This window comes from Colletotrichum fioriniae, assembly GCF_027942845.1.
Source record: "Colletotrichum fioriniae strain IMI 355084 chromosome Unknown scaffold_3, whole genome shotgun sequence".
NCBI classification, from domain to species: domain Eukaryota; kingdom Fungi; phylum Ascomycota; class Sordariomycetes; order Glomerellales; family Glomerellaceae; genus Colletotrichum; species Colletotrichum fioriniae.
In genome coordinates this window covers 1,566,867-1,579,577 of record NW_027076839.1, presented here as the reverse complement: position 1 = coordinate 1,579,577, position 12,711 = coordinate 1,566,867, and the positions used below count along the sequence as shown (strand labels likewise).

The following is a 12,711-nucleotide window of genomic DNA, read 5'->3' as shown; positions in this document are numbered from 1 at the left end:
TAGCTTAATCAGGTCTCCTCAAAAGACACGAGGCGGACGAACCAGCCTGGCATTTGGAAGGCGCCCGGCCTTCGAGCTGAGGCGCCTTGCGCGCTCGAGGTTCCCGGGAAACCGGCAAGGGTTACTTCACGTTGATACCAACCGAGCCAATAGTGGCCGAGGTGTCACCCAACTTGGCGATATTATTAATTCTGCAAAAGTCAGAGGGCCAATGGAAACCCAAGCAGAGAGGCTGGAACGCGTTTGCGGACATCGCCTTGCGGACCATCGTGCCCTTTCGGGCGATACCAGCAACGTGGCACCAAGGATGATCAAGACATCGATGAAAGTCATGCCATAGTCGCGCTAAACCACGGTGATTTCAGCTTCATGTTGATGAACTTCTTGTTGGGAACTCCACAAAGGTCTGGAATTGGCTCGGTTGCAGGGCGCGCCCGTTCACGGATAGCCGCGATAATTTGGCTGGATGGCTTCTAGAAAATGAGTCGAGTATAGCTCAAACCAACACTGCGGTTCGCGCTGATCATCCATTCCCTTGGAATTCCTTCCACAAGTATCGATCTAGCCGCTACTATTGATCTATGGTGGTAAAGATGGACTGTGTACAGGCACGAGGACGGGCAACTTCATGCCTGGAGATTTCAATTCTGATAAGAGAGGGTGAGCCATGTGGAGAAGAGTCAGCTTTCAATGCGGGATCTCAGCCGATCATGATGGAGAAGACTTTGAAGCACAGTGAAATCACGTGCAGTTGTTACGCGTATGTTTGATGTTGCATTTGGCCGAAAAGAAGATGGTGATTCACTTGAACCTGAATGGTCCCGTGACGAGGTTTCTCCTGCAATCTGTGTAACAGCGTTCTACCCCTCTTTCAGCTCACAACAGCATATGTCAGATAGACATTACATGCCCGCTTGATTGGCATGTTTTCTCCGTGAGGTGTCATGTGAGATGCCGAGATCCGCATTGTTGGTCACGGTGCACCAATTGTCCTGCAGGACGGCAATTTTGGTGCAAAGACCACGTTGTCAGTCTCTCACCGGGGTATTCCAAAGAGCCAATGTATCCGTACGTTAGCTCACATCAACTTTAGGTTTGAACGTCGCGTAAACTAAATGATGCTGTGACTGGTGGGGTTGGATCGTGGGGATACACGCTAGGTTAGACATATTCCAGATATGGGGTTGACCCGATGAAAAAGATTATGTTAATATTTCGGCTGCCTCCACGATACCGAAAAGACATCGGTCCCCCGGGTCTGGGACCGTCTGGCCAACTTTGGTTTTCTCCAGTCTTCACGCTAACGTAATTATCTTTGAGTTCCTGGGGCCCGCAAGAAAATTTATCGCTGCCAGGGTTCTTAGCGTCGATATATCCACAACCCACAGCCCACAACTCAAAACATCGTGAACTTGTGAAGCGACTTCGGCTCGTGATCATATCCATACTAGCACGTGCACTCTTCCACCTGCAATCTTAGGACTAGTGAGGCCAGGATCTGAGCATCCACCTCCAAATCCTCGGGTCTCCGAGGATCTACATCACGGAAGGGTGGCCGAGTTGGTTATGGCGCCAGGTTAAGGTCAGCTTAACATCTATTTCCTGGTGGGGCAACCCGCGCGAGTTCGAGTCTCGTCCCTTTCATTTTGATGTCTATGTGCATGAGCAGTCTTTTTGGTTGCATGAGACCAGTTGATAAGTCACTAAGTGGTGGTTAAGGTGCCTCACAGGTGGTCTAGAAATTTTCCTGATTGATGTAAACACTGATCATGAATTCGATCGAAGGTGTCGGTATTTGTAATCCCATCTCTTTTTTCTCAAACGCTAGATTGTTGCCTCGTTCTCCATAGGTAAGAAGCTGGACTCGGATAACCCGCAGTGGAAAGGCGAGCTACTCGTATCATGAAATCTCTTCACTCAGGACCTGACTCTACTGGCTTCTGTCCAACCCAAGAATAATACGTGCCATACGCATGCACATTCGGATCTTTGATCGAATTCCGGACTGATGCGAGAAATACCTCGATCTCTGTCCGCTCCATCCCCAGAGCTGCCAAAGGCTTGCTCGCAGCAGCGCCCAAGAAATCCTCCGTTACTGAGCGCATGTAATACCCGACTAGCCGCAGTGTCTTGTTGAGAGGCCAACGGCCGACTGGCACTTTGTACGATTTGAGTTGGACATTGACGAAGCCGGCATCCTTCATGAGGGCGCCGATGCGCGGGGCGACTTGAATGTCAATCTTCATCTGGTGCATGGCGTCGCGTATCTTGGACCAAAATTCCAGCAGGGGCCAGTCTTCGGGCATAGTACCGTCATCGCATTTGACGTTGGCGCTGAAGTCTTGTGTTTCAACATAGGCCCCAGGCTTGAGATTGCTACAAAGTGAATTTGATAAGTGCCATGTTATACATGAGTAGAGTCACTGGTGTGCAGAGTATCAGGATTCAGACTCACTCAAAGACTCGTTTGAGAAGCTTTGGGAGGTCGTGCACGAGAGATGCCAAGTTTCGCATATGGATGAGATCGAAATTGTCCCCGGACTAGGTAGTATTGGTCACTCCCAGTTAGAGTCCCTCTCGATGGGAAGATCTCATTCCACGGTAGAGCACTTACCAGCCACTCATCTTCCACATCATCCACGAAGAAGTGTACATTAGAAGGCACCCTACGAACCAGATTAGAATATTGTTGCGATAAAACGACCGAATGGATGTACCAGGTTGGCTGGATTGGAGACAAGTCCACGCCGGTAACTTCGGCTGAAGGGTACAGATCTCCGACTTCAGATTCTCAACCGTCATGTTCTATTCTCATATGTAGCTGCTTGGAGTGAGTGTCACACACCTTCCATGGCCCACATGCCTGTGAAGACAAAGTATTCAGCATTCGAGTGTGATGCTGACCGAATCTCGCTTGTGACAGGGTCTTGAAGATAACTTACCAGTGCCCGTGCCTAGATCAATAATCTTGCTGGGTGAGTCGCCGATCGGTGCATGAAACAGCTTGCCATCAGTGAGCTCCATGACCATCGCGTGCTTCATATCTTCGCGATTCTGCTCAATATCATCGTTGGGGATAGGGTATCTTCCATCCCGAAAAGAGTGATAGCTTGGAGGTTCAATTTGATAAGTCTCTGAACAAATGCAGGTAATAAACTCGACATCCACGGTTCTGCTTGCGAAACGTACCGTCTGCCATTCTCATAGGAATGCTTCAGGACCGACGAGGTGATGGAAGTCGAGCCCGATGAGGAAGCATCCCACTCGCTTGGCTGGAACCCATCGTCGCTCACATCGCCACCAGCTTCAATAATATCTGGTGCTTGCTCTGGAGATTGCGCTGGATGCCCGTCTTGCGGCACTTGCTCAGGACTGGCACTCATTGGATGCTGGTGATTGGGTCCGTTGATTTGAGTGGTACTGTCGTGTTACTCGTGTTTGCAAGTAGTTGCCGTCGACTGAGAGTCCGAAACCAGACTAATTATGCGGTCTTTGCCGTTATCGTACGCCTACTGACAGCCAAGCGGGGAAAGCGTGAGATCTCGGTCCTCCGGCAAGAAGTGGCGTAACTAGGGCCCAATGGTGGCTTGCGGAACGGGCGTTGCAGTAGCTCCATGCTTGGAGATATACCGCTTCATGATTGGTACGCATGGATCCAGTTGGAGGGCAGATGTCCCATTTCTGGAATGGCCCTCATTAGCGTTCTTCTTCTCACTGAAAAGTCCATTGAGATCCGCCCGGGCGAATGCGTGAGCGTAGTGTTTTGACTCTTTGGAGCAGCCGAGAGACAAAGGACTTACCATTATCTAGCAGTTCATGCTTCACTATGAAGAAAAGTTGTCTCTCATTTCAAAGCTCAGATGTGTTTTGGAACTTGCTATCTCTCCCTCTGGTAATCCGTGCCCGTCTCTCTCCATCGAAAATTTGGAATTATTCCAAACTATCTATCTCGTTCAAGTTACCTCGCTCCATGTCCCTCTTGCACTCCGTTCTCTGGATCATCTTGGAGCCGCCGTGATAAGCTCCACCCGGCGCCGGCCGGTTCTAGGGCCATTCCATACCGCCGTGCCCGGCTCCCGGTCTACCCCGGCGAGAGAGTATGCGTGCCCACAGCATCATCACCGTAACGTTGTGTGTTACAAGGTGAGGTACGGAGTACTTATCGACAATTGAGTGCAATCATATTTATTAGCTTACATGTGACTGTGGTCAGTCCAACGCACAGCATCAACGCCAAAGGCCTTGCTTTCAAGCGAGCTCTGCTACTTCAGTCTGCCGTGGCTTGGCTGCATTAGTCAGTGAGATTCTGCACAGAATCGCATGCTGAACGGGTGCTCCCGACATGCCTGTCGTGTGTATTAGAACTTGGCCAAGATGCTCCGAGTCATTCGATGGGAGAAACCATGCCGCTAGAAGGAGCGCGCCCCAGCATCGCCAAGACGTAATCGGTATCTGCCGGTTCACGATCCTCCATCTCCATCGGCGATATTTACTCACGACGCGGTCGAAAACATCAAAGTCAGATCATGAAACTGGCTTCAGCCATAACGACATCCGTCCGGAGGCTTGGTGCAGTCTGTCTCAGTCAGTGATCTTTACCTCGACGCTCTGCGGATCGGTGGGCAACTATGACAAGAACCTTCGCGCCTACATCTTTACGGAGGACAATTGAGATTTTGACAATGAACTCTCAGCCGCAGATCGAACACCATAGAAATAGCAATATGGTGCTGTCGACGGATTAATTGTAGTCGACATTTTCCGTCCATATGCGGCCTGTCACTTCCATGAGAAAAAAAAGTTCGTAAGGTCGCTTCGTCTTATTTCGTTGCTTTCTATCCCTGAAAGAATTACAGCGAACATCTCTCAGCGACCAAGGTTAGCTGCCTGGTTATTGACATGGTTGACACGGAAGCGAATACGGCAGACGTTCTGCTCTTGCATGTTGACCGCAACATCCAAACACGCCCAGGATTTTCAAGATTCAAACAATAATGAGACACATATGCCAATCCGGGAATGGATCCCAAAAATACGTCTGTTGCCTACCCCCGCAGCGCTTAAACTTGAGTCGGTGACATTGGGAGACTGGGGGCGATGAAGCGGTTTCAGGCCCGATAGACCCAACAGCGCTCACGGGCCACGGCAGGTCAGTGTCTAGCGTATTTACTTTGTTTTTCTTAGCGGGCCTAGGGGGATATGTTATTAAGGTTAGCCTGCAGCAAACCCTCGCAGAGAGTACGATTTCAGCATCCAACATTAAGATGAGAGCAATTAAGCAGACAACTTAGTTCTTCAAATATTAAGATTAAGTATGACCGAAAACCTTCGGTAGAGTTCGTTTCCGTCCAATCAATGGAACGAGAGTTCATGCAATGACCACATGCCGCTTGACCTGTGAGCTGAGAGTCATGCCAGTGACACTTGTCATACCATCATTCCCGACGTCAAAGGAAGTTTTGCCACACGGGCGAAAAGATGGGATGAGTTCGATATCCGATGGGTAGAACCTCGGAAGAAGACGAGTCAATGAGGGTCCCGATCGAACTCCAAGACTTTTTTTTTGGTCGCGGTGTTTGGGATCACCAGGGGATCATCCAGCAGAATCTCTGCCTGGTTGATGAGCATCAAGACCCATTTTCAACTTTGCTCAAACGCCATGAACTAACGCCCGTCTTCAAACGATCCTCCTCTCTTTGGAGCATGGTGTCAAAGGAGGACGACGACAGAAGTGGGCACGGCCAAAGCTGCTGCCGTTCGAAAATTGGCCTCCAGCGTCTGAAAAATAAGCTTGGCAGTAAGATACAGGGGGTCGTGAAACTCTCCTTGAGGATGGTGGTGGAGTCAAATTCCTCGGAGCCTTGCCGCCGTCATGGGCACAATCTCTACTCTCTATGAGCTACCTCAGAGTCCGATAAAGAGACGATATGGAAAGATCCAGGACCCTGGCTCACATGCGCAGGTGCTTACCCTATGGTCTCGAAGTTCGGTAGACAACTCCGGCTTGGTTGGGCTGACGACCAGCTGCATCACTCCAGGCCCATCTCTCAAGCCCCCGGCCCTGTACCCACTTGCGTCGATGATACTGATCCTCACCTCCTTCACCAGTTCCAATCCGCCCCCCTCAACGTCCTCATGGAGCCTCACGAGGCTCAAAGTTGTAACGAGAAGCGCCCAGTCAGGGGCTTCCCTGTCGCTTCTCACCAGATCCGGCCGTAATGTGGCTTCCCGATCAGGCCTAGGAGATGCAGCCGCAACATCTTGGCAGCTTCATCGCACCCATGCGTCACGAACTTCAGACCTCCTTCAACGCGGAGTCGCCATCGATTCCACGATCCATCTTATCCATCACTGCGGAAAATCACCAAGAATGTTCGTGACGTTGACGTCTCAACCCGACCCGTCTCGAGCGCCCCATGTCATCCCATGTTGGCCTCCGCATGCAACCTAGTTTTGGCCCTGGTCTGAAGTTCTTTGCAACTGCGACAGCTGGGCACTCGAGCCCAGGGGTGATGTTTAGAGCATCATATTACGAGAACGACGACAAGGGGGAGAGAAGGATAGCGTAACATGGAGACGCAAACATGCCAATGCATCAATCCAATATCACCCATATCCTAATGTGAACGGATTAGCAGATCGTCTGAAATATTCTATAAAGATCAGCTCGATCTTCCTCTTAGTGCCGCTTCTTCTTTCCTCTCCTCATCACGCTCACAATCATTACAACCTTGTTTGTTCTTTCTTCTCTTCTACAACAGCTGTGCTGTCTTCTATCTCTTCCAACGCATCTTGATCACTCATTTCAATTCATCCGGGTCCGTGTCCCTCTTTTCGTCTTCCATAACATCGACTTCTTTCTTCAAGAACAATCTTTCGACTTGCAATATGAAGTTCTCTTCCGTCATCACTCTCGGCTTCGCTGCCCTCGCCACCGCAGCTCCTCTCGGCGCTCGCCAAGCCACCGTCTTTTCCACCCAGACCTTCAACGACCTCTCCATCAGCGGCGGCACTGCCGGTACCGCCAAGCAGGAGGCTCTCGACAAGCTCTCCGGTCTCCCCACCGACCTCAGCACCGTCGCCAAGGCTGACCTGGACTTCCTCAACAGCGTCAACTCCATTGCCAACGACGCCGAGAAGGAGGCCTTTAACCCCGCCATTGAGGCTGCCACCGGCGAGGAGGCCGACGCCCTCCAGCGCGGCAAGATCAAGAACAAGGTCCTCAAGCTCACTGCCACCATGCTGAAGCTTCAGGCTCAGGCAGCCCAGGGCGAGGATGTCGCCGATAAGATGGCCACCGAGCAGAAGAAGCTCAACAACAACATTGCCCAGGACGAGGCCGAGGCCGGCAACGCCTCCACCGCCCTCGACTTTAACGCCTCCACCGCATAATTGCCTTTAATCAGCGACAGTGGCTATGGGTGTGATATCCCATGAGACTTTCAGCGGAATTGGGGGAGAAGGGAAAAGAGTCGATGATCATGAAAGATTCACGGGACGAATAGGCGCTGCGTGCCGGCTCGGATGATTCGATCAAGTGCTGGCCATTTCTAATTATTGGGGATGTATCGGTACGTTTTAGTACACTCTAATAATATAAAAGAGATTAAAAAACACTCAAACCGCATTCCATCCGCTGTGAAATCGATCTTGATGTCTGGCCACATACAGCAGTTTCTTCCAGAATACAGACTACAGCCTACAGACCATACTTGAGAAAGAGCAAGTAGCTTCTCTGGGTCCTACAGTCTGCCAAGCCGCGATCAGCATTCTGTGACGGTTGTTGCATGGATACACGTCCTCCCGCGGTGCGACTCCAGTGTTATCGAATCACCATCACGGCCAGAATGGGATCCCTGAGACGCCTCTCTTAAAGCTTAGATGGCTTGGCGAAGGGCTCCAATTCTACATTCAAGACAGTTGTAAGGCGTGAAAAGGTGTAGTAGAAACCCTGACTGCGTTAGCACCCAGACCCAGCAACTTTTACCGGGAAACCAACCTGCAGCGTAATCATTTCCACGACTTCTCGGTCAGAAAACTCAGTCTTGGCTTTCGCCCATAGCTCATCCGCCACCTCTGGCCCGTCAATGACGGCCTCGATAAACAGGAGGAGCGTCTTCTCTCGCGGTGTGAATAAGTCTGCGAGAGATTCCAATTTCCCCTGAGCGGAGAAATATCCCTTCTGCCTCCCAGCCTGGGCAATCACTTCGCGCTGGGCGTCTGTGACACCCTCTTTGGCGGAGACTGTGCTGTGATGCGTCCACTCGTAGGTGGACCGGAACTTTGCTGTGCTGAGAAGAATCACCAATTCTCGATTCTTGGAGGATAACTCGAGGTCTTTGAAGTGAGCACCTGCGATTTTCGACCAGTGGTTGACGGTAGCCGGGCTATGGGCTAGAAGCTTGGAGATGTTGAGGGGAGTCCCCTTAATGTCGGGGTACGGAAGGCGTGCCATGGTTACTGTGATTATACTAGTTTGCCAAGTATGCTATTACCAACGACAAAGGTTTGAGAACAAGCAACTCCTCTCTTATGTGGAATCCATTTGCATTTGAACTGTCCTTGAAGTCTTGAGCTTGGGCTGAGATGCGGGGTGCCTTGGCAGCCCCTATTAATGGTTAGTCACCCGGCCTCGAGTTTGTACCTCGGCTCCGTGTGGGGCCGACCGCAGCGGAATTGGAACGGGCTAGCTGGTATAGTGGCTGCTTGTACACTCTTTTGATTATCACGAGAGCATCTGAACTGCTCTCAAGTATCTCTATTCTTCCATAAACCGTATCATACATCTTTCGCCTGCTTCGCCGTCCATCTTGCCTTCAAAACTTGTACAGACCCCTTTGGCTTTCTGTCCCGTGTGAAAACGCCCTTTTTATTTCCGTCGACCCGAGTAATACTCGACGTCGTCTGGAAATCCGCAAAGTTCCAAACGTGCTCTCCGACGACGTTCTCAACGCGATCAAATACTCGGTGGAACATTTCCAGAAATTTTCCTTGGTACTCCTCGCTCCAGGGAACGTCACATACGGCATGTAGCCCCGCCACAGCTTCGGCGCCGTACTCAGTCATGATCATGGGCTTGCCGTACTTGGCCTGCCATCCAAGCAAGTCCTTTTCCAGAACCTGCTCCGCCTCTTCCAGGTCACCCGTCTGAGAGTACCATCCGTAGTAGCGGTTCAAGCAAATGACGTCGAATAAGTCTGTCACGAGATCTTTCTCGAACGTCGCGAACCCCATGTTCGCGAAGCAGACCGGCCTAGTCGGGTCCAGTTCTCGCGTCAATGAGACCAGCGGCTCCATATACTCCCTCGCGCCGGGCTCCGCCGAGGCGGGCTCGTTGGTAACGGTCCACATCACCACCGACGGATGGTTCTTGTCCCGCGCCACGAGCTCTCTGATAGCCTGGTCATGCGCCGCTTGTGTCTTCTCGTTGCATGCATCGGGGGCGAAAGTGGGAGGCGCCTTGAGCCCGAAGACGCCGGCAATGATGCCGAGGTTGATACCAACCGCGGGAGTCTCGTTGATGACGACGATCCCGTGTCGGTCGGCGTAGTCGAGAACTTCTTCGGCGTAGGGGTAGTGAGCTGTCCGGAATGAGTTTGCTCCCATCCAGCGCATGAGGTGGAAGTCGTGAATCATGTAGGCCGGATCGAAGCCCTTGCCGCGAATCGGCGAGTCTTCATGCTTGCCGAAGCCGGTGAAGTAGAAGGGCTTGCCGTTGATAAGGAATTGATTCCCCTTGACCGAGATTGTGCGGATGCCAAAGGGGAGTTCATAAGTATCGATAACCTCGTCTTTGCTGGAGTCTGATAGGATTTCCACGCGAAGTTGGTACAGGTAAGCCGCGCCGGGTTGCCACAGATGAGCCGAGTTGATCGTCAGCTCATCTTTCGTCCCATTCGCTTGAGCCACGGTCAACCCCTCCTCGTCAAGAACAGAGATCTTGACCTTGTCATCCTCCACCGGCTGCGAAGTCTGAACTTTATACTGAACTTTGCCTGCTCCCGACTCCGAGACGTCCGTTACGACGGTGATGTCGCTGATGGACACCACTGGCTTTGAACATAAGTGCACCGATCGTGCAAGCCCAGAATAGTTGAAGAAATCATGCTGATAATTCTGCTTTCGCTTGCCGTTGGCGAGGGTCTGAATCTTGCCGGGAGGAATCGTCTCCCAGCTCAGCTCGTTGCTCACTGCCACAGTCAGACGAAACCTCTCGCCGGGTTTGATGATGCTAGTGATGTCTGCCTCGAAGGGGGTGTATCCGCCAGCATGATCAGCGACTAGCTTGTCATTGACGTAGACACGGCCGCGATGGGTTGCTGCGTCGAATCGCAGGAAATATCTTTGATCCTCGGGCGACCATCCGCGAGGCACTGTGACTTGGCGTTGATAGTACACCCACCCAACGTGACTGCGGATATTTTCATCTGCAAAGATGTCGTTGTAGCTGGCGGGTACGGGTACTTGAAGTTTTGGCGGCAGGAGCTTAGACCATGGTGCGTCTGCTTCAATGTCGGGTGATGATGCAATGGCAAAGTTCCAGATGCCGTCTAAAGAGACGACGTCTCGAGTCGAGTTGGCTTGTGGTTTGAGCATATTTCTTAATGGTAGTGAGACTTGGCGTTTTAGGTTAGGAATCGAATGTTGAGTGAATGCTATCATAAGTAAGCCGAGAGCAAGGCGTAAGTAATGTGGTGTTGCGTTTCGGCTTTTCCGAAGTGTCGGTGGTTGAGATTGCCGGAAGCCGACCGATGCCTCCAGCAACCGAATGTCCGCACGTTCGATACTCCGCAGATCCCACATAACGCGTAAGTTGTTCCGGGGATCAAGCTCTCACGCAAGAAGAGACAGGTCAGCCATCTTCGTGTCATAATTTCTTAGTTCTAGATTATTTTCTCTTTCACTCAGTTTGGTGGTAGCCTTCACACCCACCCCCCAATGTTGTGTCATCCGGCAAACTACACGTCAGCGCAGGATAAATTCGAATCCACAGGCATACATTGCTACTGAAGAAACTGGCTAGTTTCTCTCCAGGCATTGACGATGAACATCGTTGAAATGCCATCTTCTTGACTTGCGGGGTCCCCGGGAGTGTGGGGGACGGGCCTTGGCCGGCTAGAGCTGGCAGGGGCATGCGGGGATCATTTAGGGCACCAAGATGGTGTTCAGAAAGCACCTTACTAAGGTATGCTGACAGGCTGATTTTGACTCTCAACTCAACTTCGGGAAGTCGTGTTAGGTGTTTGCTTAGACCTCAATCCTGGATGCGCAGCTTGGGAAGAATGATTCTATGAGTGCCAGCGGCGGTAACTCTACAAAATCTTGATAACTGTTTGACCACAAATAACGGCTTTCAAAGCGCCACAAATTCCCTGTTGCTACCTTGGTAGCTCTGAGGTCACTGTTCTGTGATGTGGAAGAGTTGATGAGAGACACTGCTACTTCCACAGTCCAGCACAAGCCAAGCAATTTGCGACACATGCTTCAACAGCTTAAGAGCTCTCACCAAGAATACCCATACTCTCTAGAAGAAGCAAACATGACAACTGATACTGGATGATACCTCCCGGTCTGAATCAACTCCGCATGCCCAACAACTCAACTTAACCATCCCTGTCCACCGCAAACGTCAAGTACTATTACTCTCTGAGCATGCCGAAATAAACTTAGGATTTGAGACTGGCGGCTGCGAAATTCCCCAATTCTCAGCCATCAAATTGTTCTCCAAGCCGGCAGTTATAAAACGCCAATGCTCATAGCCCTCGTGCCATCGTCGACAAACACCAAACCGTCCCACTTCAGCGGTGGAAACCCACCAAACCCCCACCTAACTAGGATTGGACTTTGATAACGCTGCTCTCTCGCTGCTGACGACAACAAGGTCCTTCCAGCTCATTTCGAGCTTATCCCCGATGGCACAATTGGCTAGCGCGTCAGACTGTTAATCTGGAGGTTGGTGGTTCGAGCCCACCTCGGGGAGTTGCAGTGGTTAAAATCCACCAAGGACTTCTCTTTTGTCTTTTATGATGATGACGAAGGTGTTGGTGTGATTTTTGACTCGTTTGTCACTCTGCAGGCAGCTGTGCCGCATCTCGAACATCTATGCGGAGTAAGGTTGAAAACTTGAGACGACTCCCGGATCCCCGTCATACTTAATTGTCCATCATATCTCACCCCAAGTCTTGCTGACCGCCACTTTGCTTTTTCTGGTTCGTCAACCCATCGATACAAAGACAATCTAAGACATCATCCATCTGGTGGAGCGGCTGGTATCGCTAATGCTTTCGACTCGACCGGTCGACATGGGGCTGCAAGCCTCTCTCGCTTTAGAGCCCCCAGCAAGTAAAAACTCGCAAATTTCAATGTGAATCGCTTATGGATAGATACTGAGGCGTTCCAGGGCATCACTTCATCCACGTTGGTCCAACAAAATGATGCCAAGGAATGCAGTGAGCCATTTTCCTCCTAGCATTTCAGCCTCATGTCTATAAGTCGGCCAAACGCACAACGCCTCTCGAATGATTTATGTTCAGACAAAGACCTGTCACTCGCTGCTGGTCCCGACAACCCAAATCGCACAAGGAACGCAGGCACGCCACAGCACGCTAAGGCCACGCCAAAGTTCCCGAGGCAGAGGCTCGCGCTCAGCACAGCATGCTTTCTCGTCCGGGGCCTCGTCCACTGGACAAGAGAGAGCTTGTGTGCTTGTGT

The 12,711-nt window shown here is 51.2% G+C and overlaps 3 protein-coding genes and 2 non-coding genes across 5 annotated transcripts; 3 read left to right on the top strand and 2 right to left on the bottom strand.

The window, feature by feature from the left end:
• The first annotated feature begins 1,545 nt into the window (after positions 1 to 1,545).
• Positions 1,546 to 1,644, top strand: N0V96_003323. The gene has a single exon. It is a non-coding gene; the product is annotated as a tRNA-Leu (tRNA).
• A 269-nt stretch (positions 1,645 to 1,913) lies between these two features.
• N0V96_003322 (uncharacterized protein) lies at positions 1,914 to 3,383 on the bottom strand (the record flags this gene model as incomplete). The annotated part of the gene is made up of 4 exons (XM_065756801.1): positions 1,914 to 2,341; positions 2,846 to 2,863; positions 2,943 to 3,085; positions 3,190 to 3,383. 4 exons carry the CDS (start codon positions 3,381 to 3,383, stop codon positions 1,914 to 1,916), a joined length of 783 nt encoding a protein of 260 aa, XP_065614568.1.
• A 3,505-nt stretch (positions 3,384 to 6,888) lies between these two features.
• N0V96_003321 (uncharacterized protein) lies at positions 6,889 to 7,392 on the top strand (the record flags this gene model as incomplete). The annotated part of the gene is made up of 1 exon (XM_053191102.1): positions 6,889 to 7,392. One exon carries the CDS (start codon positions 6,889 to 6,891, stop codon positions 7,390 to 7,392), a length of 504 nt encoding a protein of 167 aa, XP_053051527.1.
• Positions 7,393 to 7,960: 568 nt separating this feature from the next.
• Positions 7,961 to 10,596, bottom strand: N0V96_003320 (uncharacterized protein; the record flags this gene model as incomplete). Its single annotated transcript, XM_053191101.1, has 2 exons — positions 7,961 to 8,460; positions 8,895 to 10,596. 2 exons carry the CDS (start codon positions 10,594 to 10,596, stop codon positions 7,961 to 7,963), a joined length of 2,202 nt encoding a protein of 733 aa, XP_053051526.1.
• Positions 10,597 to 11,906: 1,310 nt separating this feature from the next.
• N0V96_003319 lies at positions 11,907 to 11,980 on the top strand. Its single transcript has one exon. It is a non-coding gene; the product is annotated as a tRNA-Asn (tRNA).
• Positions 11,981 to 12,711: the final 731 nt, after the last annotated feature.